General features: G+C 48.9%; 2 protein-coding genes across 11 annotated transcripts in view; one reads left to right on the top strand and one right to left on the bottom strand.

Annotated features, from left to right (window-relative positions):
- LOC126579771 (cytochrome P450 4d8-like) overlaps positions 1-25863 on the bottom strand; it is a 431039-nt gene that overhangs the window by 34247 nt on the left and 370929 nt on the right. The window lies entirely within an intron of this gene.
- The window catches only part of LOC126579755 (disintegrin and metalloproteinase domain-containing protein 23), a 192616-nt gene that overhangs the window by 103427 nt on the left and 63326 nt on the right, over positions 1-25863 (top strand). For all 10 annotated transcript variants that reach the window (XM_050243317.1, XM_050243321.1, XM_050243314.1 and 7 more), the window contains 2 exons: positions 2846-2893; positions 24789-24868. In XM_050243317.1, coding sequence (XP_050099274.1) covers positions 2846-2893; positions 24789-24868 — 128 coding nt within the window. The remainder of the gene's footprint in view (positions 1-2845; positions 2894-24788; positions 24869-25863) is intronic.

Genomic DNA, 25863 nt, shown 5'->3' with positions numbered 1-25863 from the left:
GAGAGCATTTGTTTTTTTAATAAATACTTTTTTTGCGGTGCCCATCGTAGTTACGTGATGGGTCGTTTGAAGTATATCAATTCCGGTCGCCCGAAAAAGAGAAACACCGTGTAATTTCCAAATCTCCCTTCACGGTTCAAGCTGAAAGTAAAATTGACAAAAAAAAAAAACGACGTCCTACCCCGCGTCCCCACCTGCAATCGCACCACGATCCGCACTGGAATGGAGAAAAACGAACGACGAATCGCCATAATGGTTTCTCTCGCGAGGCGCACAGAACATTACAGAGACCCTCTTGGTGCTTTTTGTTGTCTTTTACTTTTCGGGCTTTCGGGCATGCTTCCTCTTCCGTGCGCTAGATTCGTAATTAAAACAGCGGCGACGACGACGACGACGGCGAAAAACCGAAACTTCCGGCTCGCCCCCCCCCCCCCCCCCCCCCCCCCCCCCCCGGGTGGGCACGCCATAACCACAGACCAACAGCACAAATCATCGCCCACTGTTCACTATTCACATCGTCCACACGAAGCACGAAGCCAGTGCGAGGTTCCAGTGCGCAGCGGTGCTAAAACGCGCATAAAGCAAGATCAATTGGCGGACTCACAGACCCGTTTGGGTATTAGATAGAGGGCATGGAGGGCCAGGAAGGAGGGGGGGAGGGGGGTTTATTACCACCGAACCATTACCATCCGCCACCAGTGGCAAACCGGAAGCAACAGGGATTTTGCAGCGAGCGAAACCAATAACGAGGACCCTAGCTAACGAGAGCGCATATACTGCTTATGGGTGTATGTGTGCAGCATCGTTATGTTGATTTTATGAGCGACCGTCGGACGACGACGCGAATGGCGTTGGCCGCAGGTACCGGTGGGAGGGAGGTTTCCTTGATTGATTTCCTATTTCCTGCCATTTTTTTTATTTGTTTTTTTTATTATTTTTTTTACGTTTGTATGCGTGTAGCATAAAGCACGCGACGAGCGCTGATGAGAGCGCAGCGCCCATGCTGCAACCAGTACACGCAGCTAGCCATGAGCTACCGGGTCGTAAGTGGGGGGAGTGCACGCAGATTTATGCTGCTACTCCTTTGTTTATGTCGCGTGTCGCGGTACCGCTGGTTCTGTGTGCACTTTCCACCTCAACATTATTACGTCGCAGCGGTAAGGGTGGGGGTCAAAATGTCATCATCCTCCCTTCTACTCCCGCCACCACCCAGTTTCTCGGTTGCCGTGCCTCGATTTACGCCATCACACAAAGGCAGCGCACAGTTGCATGATTGCTTATCATTAAAATATGATCTTGTTATGCTAGCGCACCATAAATTATGGAGTGTGGGCCCTTAAGAGAGGTGGTGGGGAGGGAGGAGGAGGAAGGGAAGCCCACAACAATGGCAGTGACACAAAAAAAATATTTCACCTAACTCCCCACACAGTCGCACGTGGACCGCGCACGTAATTGATTAAAAAGTTGCTGCAAGGAAAGGGGGTGAGGTGATGAGGGGTAGCACCAGTCGCCCGGTGGGGGGGGGGGGGGGAGTATGGGTTTTGGAAGGGTGGATTACCGCGTGAGTGTGTCCACCCTGGTTGCGTGGTTGGCACTGATTGCTGCCTGAAGCTTTCGGGCGCAACTCGCACCCCCCCCCCCCCCCCCTTTAAATCAACCCTGGCCCAAGAGGGGTGCAGGATATTTAAATATCCATTCTTTTCCCTTGTATACGTGTGTCCGTGGGCAGTCTGTCTATTTGTTTGGTGGTTTTCAATGTCCCGTTATCCCGTTCTCTATTTTACTGATTTTTTTTTTGTTTTTATTTTGTTCCCTGGTCACAGTGTGTCGTGTGGTGACATGGGGATGGGATGTGTGACAGATAGGGTTAGGGAATAGCTGGCCATTATTTCCCCCACCCTCGGGGTTGGGATGGAAATTAGAATTAATTTTGCCACCGGCACGATACACTTGATTGATGAGGGGTAGCCCGACCAACAGCCGGACCACCACCACCCTTAATCTGAGCGCGCGCGCGCGGTAACGGTCGCGTGACTGAAACGCGATAATGCCGAGCTCTGACAGCTTCGACAGTGGTTTTTGTATTTATTTTTGGAAAATAAATATGTTCCCCTACTGGGAGATGAAAGGTTGTACCACAAGGGAGGAGGGGGGTAGAGGGGTCGCAAAAAACAAAACAAAAAACGGGCGGAATGTAATTTGATTTGCTCCGTTCCGCGGTCCGCAATTAATTAACCGCGCCGCGCAGAAACCTTCCCCTTTCCATCGTTCTCCTTCCTCAGACCTCCCCCGGGGGGGTTTCGGTGGGTATTTGTCGTGCAATCTTACATTTATGGTGCGCTCGCTGGTGATGGGAGTGTTGGATTTCTTTGAAAAGAAAACAACAACGACAACAAAAAAAAAACTACAAGGCAAAGCGCAAGGAGCAAGGCTTCCGATTAAATTTCCATTTTCCGATGCTCGTTTCGCGACACCGTTCGTTTTCCTCTTCTTCTTCTTCTTCTTCTTTTTCTGTTCATTTTTTGTTTTCGTTCTTCTTCTTAAGCGCTCTTTCCCGTTTAGGAAATGCTCTCCAACTCCCGCCCCAAACCTACCCGCCGCCTGTAATCCCACTTCCCTTCCTGGGGCAACGGACTCCGAGGAAATCTGTTCCCGGGGGTGCAGCAGCTACTACGACGTTTATGACACAGTTCCAGGATTTCCCTAATTCACCGCTCACATGTTCTCTCTTTTTCTCGTTCTTTCTCCCTTTCATAATCTCGCCGTTCCCGCCACATCACATCATCGCGCGTTGCTGCGTTACTGCTGCTGCTGCTGCTTATGGGACCTGGCTCTGATTCAACAGTTTCTCGGTTACTCGGGCAGTGGCGGCAGTGGCCGTGGACGATCGAGGGTAAGTACCAACAGCGCACACGATATTCGTGCTTTTTCCCCCCCCCCCGTAGCAACATTTCAGGAGCAGCAGCAGCAGCATCAATTCAAACAACCCTCGTCACCGCACGGGACGAGAACTCTCCATCAAACCGCAAGCAAAAACGAAATCAAAATGAAGTGGAAGTCAGTAAGGGGAACTCCACTGGGAGTGCGCTGGGAGAGTAATGTACCCCAGTAGACTGGATCTGTCGGTGTTTGTGCTTTCGGGTGGAGAGGTGGGAGGGGGACAATAAAGAGAAGAAGATGAAGAAGAAGAAAAAAGCAGAAAATACACCAACGGAAGGAAGTGCCCCGTTCTTTGACCATTCCCAACGCGCGGCCTTCGAACGAGCGAGCGAGTGAGCGAAGAAGCCAGAGCTCGAGCTCGAGAGTGTGCATTCATCAGGGCTGATGTGTTCTATGGTGCTTCAGCGAACCGTGACGAGACCACCGCCCGGCCGCATCCCCCGGGATGGCGGCGGCGGCGGCATCGTTCGTTCGTTCGTTCGTTCACAATCCTTGCCGTTGCTTGCCTGCGTGGTTACGAAACCCCGGCACAAAACCTCGGCCAGTGCTGTTCCCGTGCCGCGTACCGCGACCCTTCCCTTTCTCCTTTCCCGACCGGACACCGGGAGTGGCAGTGCAGTGTCGTTGTGCACAATGTGCAATGTGCCCGCCGCCCTTGCCCCATCCCAGGGCAGTTGAAGTGCTGAAGGAGAAACCCCTTTTCCTGCTCCTGTTCTGTTCCTGCTGCCCCGGGGGGAAAATCTGACGACGGTCAAAATGCAACCGCAAGCCGCGCTCGAGTGGTAGTGGTTAGCAGAGCGCGGCTTGCGGTTGGTTACGCTTCGTGGGGCTGTTTTTTGTTTAGTGAGGCCAGCAAACCCAGGGCGACACACATGCATCCTTCATTTCAAATTCATTTCGAAATCTGTCATCTCCGAAGGACAGACTTATGTGCACTGCTTCTGCTTGTTCTCTTTCTTTCTCTCTCTCTCTGCTCTCTGCATTCTCTGCTCTCTCTGCTCTCTTTCCGCACTGTCTCTTCTGCTTGCTAGTGCAGGATCTGTATGGATCAGGGATGTTTTTTTTTTTCAACCCCAGATCCCAGCCCTGCGACGGATTTCCTTTGATCCTAAGGATTCCTATGAGGGTGAGATGTATTTTTTGCTTTATTTCCACGAGCAACAAGGACACCGGACACCGATTTCGACCCCGAACGCACCCCGACAGTCCTTCGAGGAGTCGAAGAAGCGTAATTCAATCAACTGCAATCCTCGGACTCTCCGCGGTCCATCTTCTCAGCGGCAGCTCGGCAATCAGCGCACCCGCGTGAGGGAGAGAGCGTGAGAGTGCCATTAATTGGTTTCGCGTGGCAGCAATGAATGGTCTTTCGGTGGCCCTATGCTACAGTGGTAGACATTCGTTTGGCCGAGCTACGTTTTTTCGAGTTTTTTCTCCAACTAGTCATCCGTTTTCCATTTTGATTAATATCAATGGTATATTTTGCCGTTCTTTAACACATTTACTAACAAAAAGGATGTTTTTTCGATAAAATATGAGGAAAAAATGAAAATTTCACATAGACATTCGTTTAGCCGAACTGCTTGAAAATCACATTTTTCAATCGTTTTTTTCGAAGCAATGTGCAAGTTGGTATTTTTTATAACCGTCTGCTATGCTAACAAATCCAAAACGAAAATTTGCCATGGATTCCGATAAGATTGATTGGGTTTCCTATCAATTTTTCGTCTAACAGTCGTCAATGGCTCGACATAAACTTGAAATATTCTTAATTTGCCGATCTTTTACTATACAACAAACACAAAAGGTTTGTTATGTGATTGCAGTAACAAATTCATGCCAAATTTTTTTGCAAAAAGGGACGTTTTTTTCTTCAAACCATGCATTCAATTGTTGGCGAAAATGAGTTCATTTGTTATGTTGCTGAAAAATAAGGTCTTACACCTCGTTATTTTCAATGAGATGAATTAAAACGTCTTTTAAAAGTTCCTTGTAAATAACTGAAAGCATTTGCGTTTAACTTGTGGTTTGGTGGGTCCCTTATGGCTGAAATCATACCAATAACGGTTTTATCCGTCCAAATCGTCAAAAGAATACTTATTTCTTTTGAAAAGTGCTACATTTTTCCATTATTTTACTAAATTCATGGTAAAAATGCCGCTTGTCCTTATGGGTTTTCAATAAAACTATGGCTTTGCTGTGAATTTTCAATCATTTTCATTATTTTCTGTGGTCCATATTGATTAGAATGTGTCTAATTAGTACTGGTTTAACCATATTTCTTGTAATCTGCCCAAAAGATAGCTGATTGTTGGTTATCTCATGTAAAACCCAATTATTTACCGTTAGGGCACTATTTTGCTCACGTTTAATGGAGGTATTACTTCACCATTTGATATTTTTCAACTGAAATAATATATGGATTTCTCTTATCTGTGAATATTTGAACCAATGAAACGATTAGAGTAGCAGTAAACGTTACAGAATTTGATTATTTGTCATATTACTTCCGTAAATCACTTAGCTCTAACCCCTTATTTTTAAAGAAATATTAAAAAATCAGGGTTTTATCGAAAAGGGCATGTCTAGAGCTTAAAATAATCTTGATTAGCTCTACTATTGAGCTACAAACACAATAATTGCATTTGTTCGAAAACGATGCGATGTATTATGTTTTTCTTGCACTAAAGGCTAAACGAATGTCTAGCTAAACAACCGATGAAATATGACATTTGCTCACATTTTGTCTCACAGCGATCTCAAATACCCTCAAATCTGAATCGTATTTTACGTTTGGACTAGTGTACCAACACAATAATATGTTGATACCCTGAATTTATACATCCATACGAATGTGATTGCCGTTTTACTCCTGAACATCTAGGTTTGGCTACACGAATGTCTACCACTGTATGACACTAAGCAACACGACACTAGCGTAGCGCACAACGCATACCGATGATAAAGGAGGGGAGGAAAATGAAGAGAGGAGCGGGGGGGGGGGGGCATAATTGATGCGCACCGCATGCCACAGTAGCACAGCCGTCGCACAAGAGTTAAGGGGGGCAGTGGGTTGAGTTTTTTGTTTCCAAACTTTGTCCACAAAATCCGTCGCATCAATCGCTGGGTCGCTTCGGCTGCCTCGCTAATGACGCAGTGCATTATTTCTGATGGGGAGGAGGGGGGGGGGTTGCAAAAATGCAATGCACACGCAACGCACGCAGCGGCACTCGTGCTGGAATGCGACGTCGCTGCGACGCTGCGCCCCTTGAGACGCGAATGGCGTAGTGCAGCAGTTGCGGAGCGCAGTGGCGCTTTGGTTTGGTTGGTGCAGGCTAATCGACTTTATCCATGTTTATGCCACCATTATGCTGGCCCTGCAGTAGCAGCAGCAAAAATGACGACGAAAATAACAACAGCAACACGTGCCCCGCTGGACACGCTCTAGCCAGTTGCAGCACAGAATGGGGATGCCCGGGGCTAATCTCGAATTACGTCATAAACCCACCCTTCCCATGCTGCGCCACTGAGCTCCTGAAAAAGTTGCAAATTATAAATTTCACCACCTAGAATGCAATAGAAGAAAAAAAAATAACTGTGAACTCAAAAATCCCCAATTCACCGAATGCGTGACCGCGGGGCGCGGAAACGCCTGCATTCCAGGATGTCAGAGGGTTGAGAGCCGCCCGGGCATATCCTGCCCAATTATTTTTGTAAGCTCGTTAGCGGTCCCAGCCGCCGCCGCCGCCGCTGAGCTGTAACTCGCGCGAAAACGGCGCGAAACTTTTAATTGAAAGCACAAAATCGCTCCTCGCGACTACAGAATGACGAGAGTGCATCACACGGCAGCAGCAGCAGCAGTAGCTTGCACGCTAGCACTGCCATGGTTCGCATTCGATTGAACTTTTGAACACAAAAACCATTTTCTACTCCAGATGCTGCCACTGCTGCACCAGCTGCCCGTTTGCTCCAGTTGCTTCAATGCAAATGGTTTGAGGGGGTGGTGTGGTAAAGGGGTAGTTTTTGGAGAAGGGGATGAAATGGGGGCACACGCCATGGTACCTATGGGTACGATGGGCGCTGTGCCGTTTCGTGTTGTGCTACTACACACCACGTCTGTCGAGGGTGTTTCCAGGCCACTCAGGGTGCCATGGGGGATGGTTTGTGGGTGACTTACAGATTACATGAATTATCCTACGTTCCGCCCCGTGGTTGTTGTTTGTGGTCGTATGTCGCTTCATGTCGCTGCCATGGTTGCGCCAACCACCAGTCGCGATCCGGCGCTACAGTTGTGACCACCGCCCTTCCCTCCCCATCCCGCTAGGGGATGGCACAGCGCACAAGGGTACAGCTAGAAGGGTCCCCGCTTTACTAACTAACTAGCAGGTTGACGACGACGACGACGCCACAGCCCAGGCCCGAGTAAATGAGAAACCGAAACCAGGACGGTGACGGTACGAAAGAAGGGGCGGCACCGCATTTTTCCCGACTTTTCCCTCCCCCCAAGGGGTGGACACAATCGTGAACCGCGGCGACCGGGCCCAAAAATTCGCTCACCCAACGAGCACCGCATTTCGGATTCTGACAAATGGTGGCAGCGACATTCGAGAGGTGCACGCCCGTCCGCCCGCTCGCGCACCCTGCCACCCACCACCCCCCCCCCCCCCCACACCCCCCTGGAGGGGGTTGGTATCGTGCATCTCGATTTCAAAGTGAATTTGAATTTTTGCCACCAAGCAACACGTCACCGGCAAGGCAGAGGCGCGCACAACGCTTTGGTACCGAACTGATGTGTGTGTGGGTGTGTGGGTGTGTGTTTGTGCTTAATTTAAATCACTGAGAGTGCCAGAATGAAACCAACAGTTGGATGGAGGGGATGACGGGGGATTGGAAGGCGGGTACAAGCGATATCGAGATCTCTCTCGAGAAAAGAGAGCGAGAGAGAGAGAGAGAGATAAAGGGAGAGAAAGAGAGATAAAGAGATTGCGTAACGAGGCCACAAACCGGCTCGGGGCTCGAATGGTGATTCTCGTCTCGCGATGCTTTTCCAAAGTAACATAGATTGTCTCCCGGGGCCGAAGGGGGCGGGATGGGATTGGCGGTATACGGGAGCGTCCTCCTCCCTCCTCCGCCCCCCCCTCGACCCCCTCGTTCCTCGTTCCTGTGGTGTTGTAAATCTCGCCGAATTTACAAAACCCGTTATCCGAATGTTGACACCCATAACTCGTTGCATAATTCATGAGGCTCGCTCTCAATTCTACCCCCCCCCCCCCCCACCCGCTCCCCCTCACGATCCGCCACCAATAAGCAGTTCAGCCAGGGGCCCTGGCTCCTGTCGATGGTGTCCTGGTGATGGTGTCTGGGCTTTCTCGCTCTCGCTCTCTCCCTCTCTCTCTCTTTTAACCATTGAAACTCCAACGGACCAGGGCAGGGCAGGGCAGGGCAGGTCCGAAATTCGCAAAAGTTCGACCCAGACCGGGCAAAACTTTACGGTCGCCGGCTCCCTCGCTAGCTGCTGGTGCGGCGCTGTATCAGCTCACCACTAGCTGCTGGTCGCAGTCACAGTCGTGGTTATACGATAGTCGGTTTCGCCGGTTTTGCGTGTCGATTGTTTGCCATGGTTCACGATAGCGACCACTGCTAGCACGTATTGCCGTCTGCTGCCGCTGCTGTTGCTGACGACGACGACAACAACAACCGCTGCCGAGTGCCTGCCTGTGCATGCAAGGCCCAGGTTTGACAGGTGCCTGGTTTAACAGGGATTTAATCAAATGCAGAGCAGCAGCAGCAGCAGCAGCAGCCCAAATCGAATTAGTGGTAGGAGCGCATTCACTGTGTTTGTTTGGCTATGAAAAGCTGCTGCAGCTGCTACTTCTGGCCTGCATCGACTCTGCGTGTCCATCCGGAGGACCGCATCCACTCGAACGCGGTGGGCGCGCAAAGCGCTTGATTCGATTGTTTTTCGGATGATGGTTTGTTATTGAAGTGTGGGCTGGAGATGTGCTAGAGAAAGCGTGAGAGAGAAAGCTAGAGGTAAAGAACGCGAGAGAGGGAGAGAGAGAGAGAGAGAGAGAGAGAAAAATGTTGATTTTTCTTAGAATTAAGCAAAGCAATCGGTAAAGAAGCAATATCTGCAACTCTTAAAAAAAAGCACAATTTCAGACTTTAAATCTTTTAGCTATTTGGGAGAGAAATATGTATTTGGCATGTTTATAACTCCTTTCCCCTTATCCCTTAACCTCGCACCAAGATATTTGATAGTTTCTGGCACATTTAAGGGGGGGGCTTCGGTGTATTTAATTTTGTTTCGTGACACATATTTTTCACACTTTTCCCTGAATGCTGATCCTTTCAAGAATATTGTGTAAAGTTTTTGGACCAATCAAGCAAAAACTGGCAAAGTTATAGATTTTTTTAAAATCGTACAAGGCTACTTTACAAAGCGTTTTCTGCAAAAGCAACGTTTTCAAAGTCGGTACCGCAAAATCTACTGGGCTGATCGATTCGAATTTTTTAACACATAATCTGTATATTCTTTGCCAGGTAGCCCCGTCGAGATTTGATGAATATTGTTTATACTTTTTTTTAAACAAATCTTTAAAAATCGTGTTTTTAGGCAAAATGACAAAAAGCATCTCTTTTCATTAGCTTCAAAAATCTGCCAAAAATTGAAGAATAGCAAATTCAACAAAAACTACGGCGGGACTACCTGGATAAATTTATAATCTTTCAAACGAGTATCGATTTGTATTTTTCTGATTACCCATCACGCAGCTACGATGGGCACCGGGAAAAAGTATCTTTTCGAAGACACCACTGCCTAAATGTGATGCCATGGATGAAGTTTTTAATGAATCTTCCCCAAAATAGCACTAAATATTCTTCAAAAATTGTATTTCAATATAACATTAATTGAAAGAACAATGTGGAATGGTCACGTCACAAAAAATCGTCAAAAATGATCCTTGTTCAATTACAATCCCTTGCAGTAAAGCAATTTGATACAGATGTGGATATTGGTTTTTTTTTCACCAAATAATGTATTATAAAACAAAAAGGTATATACTGGGCTCGTTAAACTGTCCACCCAGTAGCCAGGATGTGAGCGTGTCAGTAACCGCGGATCGCCGCGAACCCGGGGCGAAATGGATTATCGCCGGAACGCTACTGCGTGGCGCCTCCCGCTTGGCTCTAGAGAGAGACTTTAAAGTTTCCGCATAACTTACGGGCGTAGTTAGTTTCTAGCGAACGGTAAACGGGTGAAACCCTGACCCTGATACCAAGGTGTTTTGTACCCAATTAGGGGCGTCCCGTTCGGGGTTGCCAGCGTGTGCCGAGCGTAAAAGATCTCACCGGGTAACCGGGTAAGGCGCGGGCGCTGTTGTTTGACTTAAGCCACCAGTCCAGTCCACACAGTTACAGCAAGGGTGATGATATCCACCCCCCACACGGTTTGTCGTGTAGTGAGAGAAGTTCAACTTGCAAGTGTCAATGGTTAGGGGGTGCGCGCTGGTCACAGAACCTACCCCCGCCCCGCATTTTACATCCCCTTTCTTGTGACAAATCCCGCTGGCCCATTGTCTGACGTGCCAGTGTGAGATCACATTACAAAAAAAAAAAAGAAAAAACCATCACACCTGCGTTCGCCTTGTCGAGTGCTGCTTGTAGCGCTTGTCATACTCAAGTGGCAGCCACCAGTGCCCACTGCTCATTGTGTGTGTGTCTGTGTGACACGGTGTCACGATGTTAAGTGCGCTCCTGCACCGGCCCTTTGCTCGGATGATTTCACTGCTTTCCAGCTTTTCTCCGTTTAGTGTGGGGGTTTTTTTTTTTGTTCATACCTTTCCCCCGGCCAGCTCCAGCCTCAGTTCAGGTTCTCAAGGCCCACGGTTTCCACTCAAGGGATGCTCAATGCTGCGCTCTTAGCGTACTTTCGCCTTGTGGTGATAGGTACCTTGTATCGTGAGGGGTAAGGGGTTTAGCGGAGGAGTAAAAATGTCACAGAGGGACGGACGGAGATAGAGAGAAAGGGAGAGAGAGCGAGAGAAAAATTTATGTATTTATATTTAAATAAAGGCTGGCTTGGCAACAAAACCAAAGCGCGCTTTTCTGGATTTTTCTTCACCAAATTTCATTCACCCAGTGAGTGAGGGGAAAGGAATCAGTTTCAGTTCCTCTGTCCCGACGGCTCTTCGCCGGTAGGGCTTTGTTAGTGCCACCTCTCGGTTTGCATATTATCCGGATGATTATTATAATCGTAAGTCGCGAGCGGTCGCCTCCACCGCAGCCGGTGGTCAGAAAAAAAGAAAAGAAAAAAAAGCGCAAACAAGAAAGAAAAAAATACAAGCGAAAAAGAGCCAAATGCCCCCCCCCCCCCCCCCCCCCCCCCCCCCGAATGGTCACGCGGCTCTTGACCGCGGACAGGATCGCGGGGATTAATGTCCGACGGATCCGCCAGCGACTCGAGTCGTTTGCTTCCTTCTCGTGACGGATTTGCTTGACAGCATGGGTGGAGAGGGAAGGAGGAGGGGAGGTGTTGAAGGTGTGCAAGTGAACGAAGCAAGGGAACAACCGGGCTCTATTTGCCGGTTGTCGGGCAGTCCGGGTGAGAAAAAAGCGCGCCCGCGTGAAGGATTAGCGGAGGAGCAACAACAGCAACAACAAAAGAAACCACCTTCCAGACCAAACGAGTGGAGGATCGGGTTTTGCAGCTCGAGAGCGCGCATTTGTGGCCATTAGGAGTGATTTGATGATTTTGCCCCTCGGAAAACAAAAGAAAAAAAGGTGCGAGCGTGCGAGCGTGCGTTTTTCCACCACAGATTTTCACCACCTGGCGCCCATTTTCCGTCGTGGTCGTTCACTTATGTTTTTAGACCGTTTTCCCCTGGTGGTTTTCCCTTATGGAGCTGCTGGCTGCTCCAGGATGGATGGATGGATCGATGATGCAATCAGCAGCATGGTCGCCCTCTCTTTCTCTCTCTCTCTCTCTCTCTCTCTCTCTCTCACTCTCTCCCTCTCTCACGTGACAGCGGAATCGAAGGCAACACCCTGGGCCACGCCGTGGGAAGCGGAAAATAATTTTCTTCCGATAAATGCATTATTTCCGCCACCGGATTATGCTGCATCCCCTTTCCCCCCTTCCTCCCCTATCTCGTCAAGCACCACCGCTGCTACCCCTTCGATACTACTACCACTCTAGCACACAGCAATGGCGCAAACGAGCAAAAAAAAAAAACAAAATGACGCGAAACCATAGAACGTTGCCATCGAGCTTTAGAGAAGAAGATCGATCGCTTAGAGCCTGCCTGACAAGAGAAAGAAGGGGTTGAGAGAGAAAGAGAGGGAGGAAAGGGGTTGCTGGTGGCCCAAAAGCCCGGAGTGCATGCGGCAACAGCAGCGCGCACCATTCCCGACCAAGTGCCACGGGCGGAAACGGATGGTGATGATTTCCGGCGGGCGAAAGGACCTCCAACGCACACACTCGCTCCGCTCTGCTCCACTCTCTGCCTTGCCAGGCGTTTGATGGATATTGCTCCATTTCTTGGATTTATCTTCCTCTTTTCCTGTCGCCGTTTGTCGTGATGAAGTCTGCGGCAAAGTTCCACGCGATTCCCAGGACAAAAGCCATCATCGAAGTGATTTCCGGTAGCCTTCCCTTGTCGCTCGCTCCGCAGTCGAGCGTTTTTTTTTGTGCCGACGATGATGGGGATTGTGTGCGGAACTAGCCGAAAGCAGATTGTAACCGTCGCGCACTGACTGTCTTGGACTGGAAAAAAAACCCTCAAACTTGACAAGTGTGGCGCAAGTGTCGTTTGAGGAGGGCGCGGCGAGACGACTGGCAGCAGCACGGTCCAGGATCGTGTGGCCCGTAAGTGCCCATCAGCTCCATCCATCGGAATTGTCTCCCAATTCCTGTGAGTTCGATACTTTAAACTTTTCCTCAAACGAGCCATCCGTGCCATTGCGTTTTCGTGATGATGTCGCATGATGCCGTCGCTACATTTTCATCCCTCCCCCCCCCCCCCCCCCCCTGGAGTTGCTGTAGATGATGCCGAATGCATGCCGAAGTGTGGGTGCGGGTAATTTGTCGCGAATTATCCAGCTCGCTGGCATCACGCAACATCATCCACCGCAAAGGGACCGGAGCGGAGATGAATCGGCAATCCTTGGGCCAGCCAACTGGCCGAATGTGGCTTTCGTTACGGTTTTCCTCGCCCAACCGAGTGTGATGCTATTGTTTGTGCTCTCTCCTGGTTGTTGTATCTGATAAGGGGTCCGAAGCGGAAATCCTGGCCTATTGGTCAAACACCAGCATAAGAGCATCCGAGTGTTTTTGGTGGTTTTTGTATTAAAGCATGGAGCACTTAATATTTGGCCTCATTCTTTTACTCCTTGTAGCGCCCCTAGTGGGCTGTGGATGTTTTTTTAACAGCCTTAGTCTTTTCTTCTAGTGATAGAAAATTAAAACTAAATTAAGGGGGGACTTCGGTATTAAATTTTTTTTGTGACAAATATTTTTAACATGTTTTCCTGAATGCTGATCCTTTCAAGAGTATTGTGTAAAATGTTTGGATCAATCGAAGGAAAACTGACAATGTTATAGATTTTTGAAAAGCCGCGTTTCATACCAGGCTCCATGCAGCTCGCTGCATTGAAGAGCGTGTTTCCACAAAACCAACGTTTTCAAATCCGGTATCCATTGTACCGTAAAAACTACTGGGCCGATTGATTTGAAATGTTTAACACATATTCTGCACACTCTTTGCCAGGTAGCCCCGTCGAGATTTCATTAATTTCGTTGATACTTTTTTTAAAATAATTATGTAAAGCTTGTTTGTTTGGGAAAATCGCAAAAAGCATCACTTTTTCAACTTCAAAAATCTGCCAAAAATCGAAAAATTGAAATATCAACAAAACCTAGATAAACTTATCATCTTTCTAACGAATATCAACTTGTATAGATTTCAGATGACCCGGCATGTCGCTACGATGGGCACAATAAATAGTACCTTTTCGACAACATGTCTACCAAAAAATTGATGCCACGGATTAATTTTTCAATGAATGTTGCTCAAACCAATTCCAAATATTCTTCAAAAGTTGTAGATGAATATGCCATTTACTTGAAAAAGTAAAGTGGAATGGTTACGTCACAAAAAATCGTCACAAACGGGCCATTTTTGGCCCGAAAATACCGAAGTCTCCCCTTAAATAAAACTTAAATCAAACAGTTTTCAACGATTCTAGAATCGCTAAGTGTAATTAGGCAAAAAAAAACTTACTACTGGTGCAATCAAATCGCGACAAATATTTTTGTGGGATGGTTTGAGATGGTATCAATCCACAAAATAGAAAGATAGTTCCAGATAGAACAACACTTGATTGCCAAAATCCAAATTGTTGACCGAATTTGAACCCATCCAATCCATCAAATTGCCCACAGGTTCATCCATTATTTTGGGATATTACGGAATAAAAACTGAAGAAACAGTATAAAAATATTAAATATCCAGCTGTAATTTACAAAGTTGGTGGGAAAAATGGCCTGAATGAGACTTTTTCCACCACTGTGCAGCAAATGATATGCCCGCATTAAAACCAAAAGTGCGTAAATTCGTTACGCAACGGGGCACAATCATTTAATCGCTATTTTTTATGCATAGCTAGATAGAAATACCAACAAAATGACACCGTTTTCCATCTGTTTCCAGCTTATTTTTACCCTGCAATGTGTCCTATTTCATGCGGCCAAATATTAACTGTTCTCCACGCTCGACGCTCCTTTCTCAACCCCATTTTCTGCCCTTTTATGTGTGTTTTTTGGCGGTCTGATGACGAATTACAACAACGCCTCCATGCTGATAGCCAAACGATTTCACCCGAATGTCCTGTCCGGGCGCAGGGCTGCCCTGACGACTGACTGGTGACAGCTTCAAGGGGATATCGTGCAAGGGGGGGGGGGGGGGGGAGTGTCGTTGCCACTTGATAAATAATTAGTGGCGCGAGTGGTTCAATTTCTCGATCGCACAACGGATGGTGCTAGTGGTGAAATAGATTTTCCATCCCTCATTCCCCCCAAAATCCATCACCTCCCATACTCGGTCAACCAGGAGACCATCGCATCGCAACAATCGACGCTCCATCCGACCGGATCCGCCTGGCACTGACACCGCACCGGCTGACAAAGGAGGAAAAAAAACCCCACCCTCATTTCAACACTCCCCCGTTGCGCCCTCACCCTGGTGGTGATGCAGCAACGGTGATTAGCCGGCGAGTCTGACAGGTCCTGGCCGAGGATGACAATAGGCAGCAGCAGCAGCAGCAGCAGCAGCTCGCTCTTGTTACGGAACAATCGCGACCATAGCCGGGCCATCACACAAAGGGGTTAAATATGAGGGATGAAATGTAAAGGGATGGAGAAACAGAGAAGGAGGAGAGAGTGAGAGAGAGAGAGAGAGAGAGAGAGAGAATGAAAAGGGAATTGGAGGATCATCGAAACTGTTGATATCCGTATCTCGCTCACTCGCTCTGTCTTCACTGGTAGAACTGAGGGAAAAAAGCGTCCCATTCTCTCGGTTTTGTGCGTAGTCCAGGACACGTCGGTGGCTCCAGTGCCAGTGACATTTCATGCAAGTCAAGAGCCAAACGCAAGACAAGAGCGGGTCGATGACGGGGTTTCTAGACTAGATGAAAGTTAGCTGATATTTAGATTGAGTTAGAGAGAGAGAGAGAGAGAGAGAGAGAGAGAGAGAGAGAGAGAGAACGAACCACCCCCCTGGTGGCTATGTGGTCGCATACGCATCACTGGAGCACTTCAAAGGCGAGCGTTCAAAGCTTCGATAAGGCGACCGCACCTGAATGACGGACCGATAGCGCACCCTATAACGAAAGAGAGAAAGCGAGCGAGCGCTTCTGTTGCAGCGCAGCACCCACCCCCACCCCTATTTTCCTCGCCACTCAAAAGTGCTATAATTAGCGATGCTACAATGAATCGACTAATGTGGCTGTTTCACCTCTAGCTAGGTGAATGATGCGAGGGGGGGGGGGGGGGGTTGAAGGTGGGAATTCCGACATGCCGGTTGCCTCTAGTGTAGTGGTGATGTGTCGGATGCAGCAGGCATCAATTTGGGTTCCCTCCTGGTCAGCCCCAGCTCAGCCAGCCAGCAGTGCATGAGTGTTAGTGGGCGCACGCTCGGGCGACTGTGTCTGTGTGTGTGTGTGTGTGTGTGTGGGGGGGGGGGGGAGGGGATTTAATGGGAAACGATTTTCCAATTATGAATCTCATTAAAAATTCTAATTTATATTGCCAATTCCACCAAGCAAACCAACCTTCTGCCATCCCCTAGCACTTGCGCGCTCTCTCTCTCTCTCTCTCTCTCTCTCTCTCTCTCTCTCTCTCTACTCTCTCTCTTCCCCTTTATCGTTCTCTCGATCGCACGACTAATACCAAACCCAGCGTGCCAGGGTGTGCTATCGGCAGATCTCATCTCTTGCCACTCGTGGCCTGCGAGTAGCGCGCGACAGTGAGCACTTCTGCCAGAAGCAGCAGCGAGCCGGTTTCAAACACCTGTTTCCAGTGTTGCTGCTGCTGCTGGTGTGCATCGGGGAAAAACAACGCGATGGCCGCGATGCAGTTCTTCCTCTTCTATCGCTCTCTCACTCTTCGTCGTTCCACTCCACACACAATGATTTCCATGATTTCGGCAATTGCCAATTAATATTTGACCCACGGAAACTGCGTCTTCGATTGCCCATCACTCCATCATGCCCCTATGCCTCCTTCTCCCCCACCTCCCTTCTTTTGGCCATGGTTTCAATGTTTTCAAACGCCGCGCGAAGGCCCGGGTGCTCGAATCCAGATTTGCAAACAGAAAACTCACCGCAAAACAGCGTTGCGTTCAGTCGTGTGTGCGCGAGTAGGCGGTAAACCACGGTATTTGGTCTCTAATCACGATGTTTGGTACACTAATTAGTGTGGCAGCATAAATTAGCATCCTCCACTGAAGCCCCAAAAAGGCCCTTATGATTTCACGCTCGCTCTGCATTATTGCGACATGTTGCGACTTGTGTGGACTACCAGGCCCCCCTGGGTTGCCTGAAAAGGAATACTACCATGATCAAAAATGAACCGGAATTTTGAATTTATTCCTCGCGGGCTTATCAATTTCGAATTCTGTTTTTTTTTATCACGTTTTTACGTCCTGGCGATTTTTTAAATGGATTCAAAGCATGAAAAACGTTAAAAATTAAATTAAATGTTCCGACACATTAAAAATGTTGCAAAAGTGTTATGGTGACGATTCTCTATCGAAAACACAGGTATACCAGTGGTATGAACGCTTTAAAAGTGGTCGTGAGGCTGTTGAGGACGATTCTCGTCCTGGAGGGCCATTGACATCGAAAACGGATGAAAACGTCGATGAAATCCGACAATTGTGGATTGAAAATCGCAAATTGACGATACGAGAGATAGCTGAGACCACCAATTCTCTATGACGATAATGCGCCATCTCATAATTCGTTGATTATTCGATCGTTTCTCGTCAAAAACAACACCAATACCATTCGACAACCGGCCAATTTTAATTTATTTATCGTATTACGTGACTTCTTCCTATTCAATTGGCTCAAACAACCACTACGAGGAACTCGGTTTTGAGAGTGTGTGGGGGCGATAAAGCTAAAATCGCCGGGGCCACTAATGATTATACTAAAAATCGACTCCAGAAAAGTTTCCAGGAGTGGATCAAACGCTAGCACTAGTGCATTGGATCCGGCGGGGACTACTTTGAAGGGGACAATTTGAATTTTGAAGATTAAACAAGTACTTTTCTTATTATGACAAAATTCCGGTTTATTTTTGATCATGGTAGTATGTACCAGGGGTCTGGCTCTTTTTCTTTTTAGCAGAATAAAGCTATATCTATTCAAAAAAAAACTTGTGTGGACTCTCGGTTCTGCTGTTTTTATTTTTCTTTGGGGGCCTAGCTGGCAGCGCGCAGGGGTGTGCACCCCTTTTTGCGCACCCCCCTTCAATCGCAGCAATACCTCAAAGCGTCGTGCGTTGATGCGGTGAGTGGTGAAGTAGCTTAGCTAAGGTTAATCTTTTCTGCCTATCCTGACTCCTGTCCAATTGTGACAAGAGTGTGTGTGTGTGAGTGTGTGCACACACAGTTCTGACGTCACAGTGACCAGTAGCTACCCTAGCGGGGGATGCATCCCCGGCAAATCGTGTGAAGCGAGAGCGATGAAAGTGAATTCAAGCATCCACTGCTGACTAATTTAATGAAATAGTCATAAAAATAAATTACAGCCCTCCCGCCTCACCACCCCCTTTTCTCTGCTATTGACACACCGCGGACATTTCCTTTCCCTGGCTCCATCCCCTGGTGGTGCTGGGTGAAGATAAGCGCTCGGTCGCGCCAGAGATTGGATGCGGATGCGGATGATTATGTTCTCCGTCAGGGTCTCCTCCATCACCACCACCACCACCACCACTATGCTGCCTCAGTCGCAGCTCAGACAGTTGACTATGCCGGTCACCGCGGCGTGATGAGGATGGGGATTATCTGGGGCCTGCGGAGCCGCACGGTAATAAATGAGCATTGTGCCTCTCTCTTTCTCTCTTCACAGTCCGGGAACGCGTGCTTTCCGGGACAAATCATATATGGCGTGCGGTGGCGGAAACATTCATTCAACGTTGACCCAAAATCCGCTGACGCTGAGCATCAGTCCGGTCACGCGGACCGGCGATCCGCTTTTACGCTCCGGGGAGTTTTTCCTTCCGTTTTCGTCTTCTTACCTTTTGTTGTTGTCGTTCCGTCCACCCGGTCGGTGGGGGGAGGCACAGCTTTTGCCATCGTCGGCGAAAAGAAGAAGCCAGAGCGGTGGCGACACGCTCAAAGCTCCCAAAGCGATGGTCCCGGGGCCAGAGAAGCCTAAAATCAGCAAATTACAGAGCTGAGCTCGCTCGCCGATTCGCCAGCCTGGGCAACTAATGCCACAAATCGGGGAATGCGCACCACTTAATGACCCTCGGCCATGCCCGCCACCCCCACCCCATGAACCCCCTACAAATCAGTAATGCGCTAGGGGCCGGCGATCGATTACTTTGTTGGGATTGGGAATTCATATTTCAAATTGCTTTGCCGCACCACCACCACCACCAGCCCCCCCAGGAACGTGTCTCGCAGACAGTTCAAATAGTTGCCATACATGTTGGCGAGTATGTTGGAGGGGAGCTGAGCATGAACAGCAATCAGCAACCACTATTTGCAAACTATTTGCCAGCCGGAACAAATATGCGCGATTAATAAACCCGACCCGGAGGGGGTTGCGTTTAGAGGTGCTTTCGGTGGAGGTCGAAAGGCGACAGGGGCCTGCCTGTCTGACACAATGACCTTACGCATGTCCGCAATATCAGGCTGGCTAATCGGCTACAGAAAATGAACCTGGGCAACGGACTAAATTTAGAGTAATTTAGCACTCCACGATGTGGAGTCAGCAACCGGAAGTCCGCTTAGGATGCCATCGGTTTGTTTGGAAGTGTTTTGTTTTTTCTCTCCTCTGTTTTGTTTTTGTTTTCTCTTGCGAAAACATCTTCGAACATTATGTTGAATGAAAGTAAATTAAGGGGGGACTTTGGTATCTAATTTTTTGTGTGACACATGTTTTTCACATTTTTCCCTAAAAACTGATCCCTTCAAGAGTATTGTGTAAAAGTTTTGGATCAATCGAAGAAAAACTGACAAAGATACAGATTTTTGAAAATCCGTATTTCATATAAGGCTCCATGCAGCTCGCTACTTTGAAGAGCGTTTCCGCAAAACCAACGCGTTTTCAAAGTCGGTGCCCATCGTACCGTAAAACCTACCGGGCTGATTGATTTGACATTTTTAACACATCATCTGTACATTCTTTGCCAGGTAGCCCCGTCGAGATTTCATTAAATTTGTTGATTCTTTTTTTTTTAATAATTATGTAAATTTTTTTTTTGGGAGAATCGCAAAAAGCATGACTTTTCAACTTAAAAAATCTGTCAAAAATCGAAAAATTCGAATATCAACAAAAACTCTCCTGAGCTACCTAGATAAACTTTTGATCTTTCTAACGAGTATCGATTTGTACTATTTTGAAGACCCGTCACGGGGCTACGATGGGCACCGTAAAAAGTATCTTTTCGCAGACGCACCATCACAAATATGATGCCATGGATTAATTTGTGAACGAATGTTACTCAAACCGATACCAAATATTCTTCAAAAGTTGAAAACTAATATGCCATTTACTTGAAAAAATAAAATTTAATGGTAACGTCACAAAACATTCGTCAAAAACGGTCCTCTTTTTGGCCCGAAAATACCAAAGACCCCCCCTGAGAATCTGTTTCGGACTCCGTGGCCCGTTGTTTGGGCTTTGCTTGGCCTCTAAATCCAGTAACGCGGCGTCAACAGCAGCGTTGTGCGTTGAAAAAAAAGGCCATTTAAACAACGTTCAATCCGGGTCCGGGACGCTTTGGAGGTTGGATGGGATGGATGGATTCTGAAAATTAAAAAAAAAAAACCCACCCACGTTCCATTGCTATGTTTTAGTCTTCGGCGCGATGATGTTCGATGAGAGTTCTGACCTCGGGGGGGGGAGTTCTGGGAGCCGATTAAAGTGTTCCCGCCCCACCAAGCTGTTGTCACGCCGCCTCCACCGAGGATGAGTCCGCATGCTCACCCTCTCCTTTACGGGGGGGGGGGGGGGGGGGGGAGGGAGTGAAGGGGGTGGTATGGAAAATTGATTTTCCCAACCAAACACGACCGATTTCGGCAGCAATTTCCATGCACAAACAAATCGGAAGTAAACAAATAACCACTTTTCGACGGGCGCACACACTGCCACTGGCACCCGGCACGTTCCGCTCCATGGTTGAAATGAGGAAATGGTTGAAAAATTGTCCAACATACAGCCATCGCAAAAGCTCTCCTGTTCTCTCTCTCTCTCTCTCTCTTTCGCTCCCGCTCCCGCTGCGAGGCGTCTCGATACCAAATAAATGATGTCCGAACGAACCCCCCTCACTTCCGCCCGGAAAATCATCCCCCCCCTCCCCCCGGTGTGCTCGATCTCAAGTGCTCGTCCCGGAAGACGACGACGACGACAGCTAAAGGTCGCCGACGACGAAGGATGCCGCTGTATCGCAAAGAAAGGGCCAGGGGCGAAGGCAGGAAAATCCGGGTACCGGTGCACCCCCACCCCGCCGGAAAACCAGATTGATGGGACGCTTGTTCCGGGAAATGGCTCGACAACTCGACTGGGCCGCACTCTCTATTGACATGGCAGCCCCATCCCACCAGCGACTGTCGGCTTTTTGGGCGGTTGAATTTTTCATCCTGACAGAGGCCCCTGCAAACCCTTAACCGGCTTCCCTCGCGCGCGCTACACCACGCTTCGCCTCCCTTTGTGGGGGGGGGGGGGGGGGTGTGGTGGGTCTGGTTCGGACAGGAGGACGTGGAAAACCCCTTTTCCGACTAGCAACTCGGGTGAAAGCAAATTTATTACCGATAGAAGAGGATAGGGGTGTTGCGAGGCAAGTACCAGCTACCGGGCGCCTCCATTGTATCCCCTCGCTCTCGGGCACGGTGTGTGAGTGCGTGTGTGATCGGTTGCTAGGCCGCACCCTTTCATCGCACTCGGCACTCCCGCTGCACAACCCACCACACCACACGACAACAAACGGAAGCCAACCTATTAGCCACCGACCACATCCAGCCGACTTCATCCCCCACGGTGGGTCTGGATGCCCTCACACACACACACGTGCACGCACTTCCCGAACCTTTTTTTTTATTTTTTTTGTTGGCATTTAACCGGGGGTCGTTGTGATGTCCTTTGGAATGCGGATCACCCCAGAGACCCTTATAGTCCCAGAATCCTTTTGCCCAGCGGAATAGCGGTGTTGACCTTTATGGTGGGGGGGGGGGGATGGCATACTACGGCGGAGGGATAGACCGATCGCGCAAAGGTCACGGTTCGCGCACCATGACGTCATTTTAGATGTTTGTGTAACCTTACTACGCCATCCGGGAGTACGCTAAATGTTATATATTTTCCACAGCAATCAGGCCCGAGAAAGAGAAAGAGAGAGAGAGAGAGAGAGAGAGAGAGAGAGAGAGAGAAAATGGAACCTAATTAAATGTCTCATATCACTACGCTCATCGCAAAATCGCTTCAGTGAACTCGCAACAATCGTGCAGGATGCACATTCACAGAGAGAGAGAGAGAGAGAGCGAGAGAGAGAGAGAGAGAGAGAGAGAGAGAGAGAGAGAGAAAACTGTCCCTTGCCTGTTGCTTCGTCGCAACGCCGTGAACACGTTGGCCGTTGGGCTCATTAAGGAACCAAAAATTAAAAAAAAAAACACATACAAACAGAGGGTTTCGTACCACCGGATAAGTGCCAGCCAACTACGGCCCAGCGCTGGTGAAAGATTATTTTGTGAAGCATTCGGCGGAAGTGTCCTCACTTCGATACCGGCCCCGTTGAGACGTTGAGCGGTTCGAGCTGGAGGAAAAACCCCTTTTCCTTGCTGCCAGTGATCGAGCCAGAGTTGTGTTTCGATGCCACTTTTCTATTGCTTCTTACTTGTTTCTTCTTTTCGTTGCCAAGAAAGTAACAAAAAAAAAACCAACCACGAGCCGCTTCTAGCTGCTCTCGCGCCCGTTCTCGGTGGTTCTTCTTCGATTTTCTTGCCACCACACCGGGACACTTTTCTTTTCGCTCCCCCTGCCTTGCTTCACGCCACCTTCACATTGCGACCGGAATGCCCTGAAAGGATAACTGGACCCGGGGCGCGTGGTCCCGGTCCTCGGTGGCTCGCGTTTGTTTTCTTCTTCTTCTTTTAGTTGGTGCTACACTTTTCCCACTGCATGCATCGATCGGGGGAAGCCACTGGAACAAAGAGCCGGGGGCAGGCTCGGCAATCGGCAGGAGAGCAAAACGCAAAGGGGAAAAAAAACGAGTGACAGCGAGTGAGCGAATGGAAGAAAAACGAGAGCTGATGGAGGTGGGGGAGGGGGGGTGGTGGTGCAGCCGAGCAGAAAAATACACGAACACGAACCGTGAGCAAAACAGCTCGCACTGCAGCTCGAGGTAGACCGAGCTGCACCGAGACACCTTTAGCCCTTCCCCCCCCCCCCCCCGCGCCCCATCCCGCACACTTTTTTCGTTCCTCTCGTTCGCGTGATGCACAAAAGAAAAATGGTAGAAAAAAAAGAAAAGAAAAGAAATAAAGGCACGGGTTATTGGGGGGAAAGGGGAGGGCGAAGAGGGAGGGGGGTAGTTCCACCTGGACGACTTCTAGCGACTAATGTTTTCGGGGGCACCTGACAAGCACTTTTCATTCGCCATTCGCCTCATGATAAGGCAAACCGAGCAAAGGGTGGTAGTGGTGGGCGTTAGGGGATGTTGGCATGGCAGCATCAGCAGAAGAATGAAGAGGACCAATGACGTCGTTGTCGGTTGGGTTTTTCTCGGTAGAGACACACACCTGCACACACACATACACAGCTGCCGTCGCCAAGCAGCAGCAGCAGCAGCATCCCTTCTTTTGTTCCGAGTGAGCCAAGGTACTTCACTCGTCCCTGGTGCCCAGAGAGAGAGAGAGAGCAAGAAAGAGAAAGACGTGTTTGACCGTGTCCGACTGTCGCGCAGGGTGTAGCAAACAAACGGCCAAAGGGGGTGAACAACCAACAGGGGAGGGTGCAGACTGGAACAACGCATTGGCACCCTTTTGCGTTGGAGGATGGGGATGAGGGGTGGGGTTGGATCGTGTTGACAAAATGTCTCTAATGGAGAGAGAGAGAGAGAGACCGACAGAGAGAGAGAGAGAGAGAGAGAGAGAGAAAGAGAGCGAACCCAACTAGCAACGGGAGCTCGGGAGAAAAGCAAAAAAAAATAAAAACAAAGTCACAGACACATACAGATGTCGTCGTCGTCGTCGTCTTGGGGCGGTTAAGCTACATGGAAGCATAATTTGAATTTTCCGATGCATGAAAAGGGGTTTTCCGGTTGCTGCTTGCTCGCCTTAGGTGGTGAAGACGGTGGGAACGGGGGAAAGGATTCTTGCTGGTGGGCGTGGGCTTTAGCAGGAAAGTGGTTGGGGAGGGCGGGAGGGGTGGCAGGAAAGCACCTGAATGCACCGGCATGGCTTGCAGAAGGATGCCGGATGCTCTGCGTGTGCTCTGGGTGTCGGTGTTGCTCTGTGTCGGTGAGTGAAGTGAAGTGGAAATGCTTCCATCCCCCGTTGGCAAATCGGTCGTCCTCGCCCCCATACACACACACACACACACATATTCACACACGTGGTCACCATACGACATACAGGTGCGTCTTCGATTCCCAACGCACACAATGGCCATTGTGTTAGTGGGCGGCAGCCCCACCTGCTTACGCTCGGTCCGAGGCGGTCGAGGACTGCCTGGATTTTTGGATTGATTTAATCAAAGGGGTACGGGATGGGGAGGGGTGTGTGCGTAGAAGAATAAAAGCACCACCAGCACGATCCCTGTACGAGAAGAGCGGCACTCAAAGCTGGTCCACTAAGCAATCGTTTTTCCAGGTGTTCTCGGACTTCGTTCCCTGTGCCGTGCCGGGCAGGTGACTGTGCGAGGATTTTCTCCGTCGCTGCCTTTCCAACCATCATCTTCATCTGCTGCTCTGCTCTGTTGATCTGTTGCTGCTGCTGCTGCTGCTCCTGCTTCATTAAAATGCGTTGCAACCTGGATTTTGATTCATCAGCCACCGATACCGAGTAATGATTGTTTCGCTAACATTCTCTTTCTCTTTCTCTTGTCTCTCTCTCTCTTTGCAGACGGGGAAGCATTTCCATCGAACATCACTTTTGATAAAAGCTTTTAATCATAAATTTCGATTAGATTTGGAATTAAATACGTAAGTAGCGTCGCCATCTTCCCTCGCAAAACAGCGAATCCAGCTCACCCAGCACATTCTGGACCATGGTAGGCGGTGGTGGTGGGGGGGGGGGGGGGAGATCCGAACTCAACTCGATTGCGGAAAGAGAAAAAAAAAACGAAAACCCACCAACACAGCCGACAGTCGAGTGATCAATAATGTTTCTCGCGTTCACGTCACACTCACTGTTTGCGATTCGTCATCGTCCATTTTGCTGCTGCTCCTGTTTACATCAGCGCGCAACGCTGGCAGACAGCGAACCAGCTCAACCCGCAAATATTGACACGCGTCATCGCGATTTTTCCCCGGGACCCAGAACCTGGTTCTCTCTCTCTCTCTCTTTCTGTCGCTCATGTGTTTGCGCGTGTTTGTCATGCCTGGAATTTACATTTTCACGGTTTGCCGACCATCGGTTTGAGCAGTATGCGAGTGTCCTTTGGGTTTTTGCCCGTGGTGGGATTTTTTTTTTGTTGTTTTTTAATTCATTTTTTCCATTTACTCTCGGTGGTTCGGTTTTTTGGGGAATGGTGAGCCAATTGAAGCTTACCGAAATCATACAAAGAGAGATGTAAAGAGAGAAAGAGAGAGAGAGAGAGAGAGAGAGAGAGAGAGAGAGAAAGCGTTTTTGGTTAATGTACCTTTCAATATTAATTTCCCTACAATTCTCTCCAAACACTCCGGGTTTTGTTTCGCTCTCTCTCCTTTTCTCTCTCTCTCTCTCTCCCTCCATTTCTTTGGATCACACCGAGTGCAGGTGGTGGCTGAAATTGAAAATACCATGGATTTGATATTTCCATTTGCGCAAAAGTCCCGCTCATCTCGCGCGCCTACCGCCACTCTGAGCGTAGCATACTTTCGTCAAAACTTGCACCACAAAACCTGCACAGTACCTGCGTTCCAGCGAAAGATATATTGTTTATCCTGCTGCCGTCGTCGTCGTGGAGTCGAGGTTGTGTGTGGCGGCGATCCAACTG

Source organism: Anopheles aquasalis, chromosome Y, assembly GCF_943734665.1.
Source record: "Anopheles aquasalis chromosome Y, idAnoAquaMG_Q_19, whole genome shotgun sequence".
Classification (NCBI taxonomy): domain Eukaryota; kingdom Metazoa; phylum Arthropoda; class Insecta; order Diptera; family Culicidae; genus Anopheles; species Anopheles aquasalis.
Note: the sequence above shows the minus strand (reverse complement) of the source record. Positions and strands in the feature narration are given on the sequence as shown.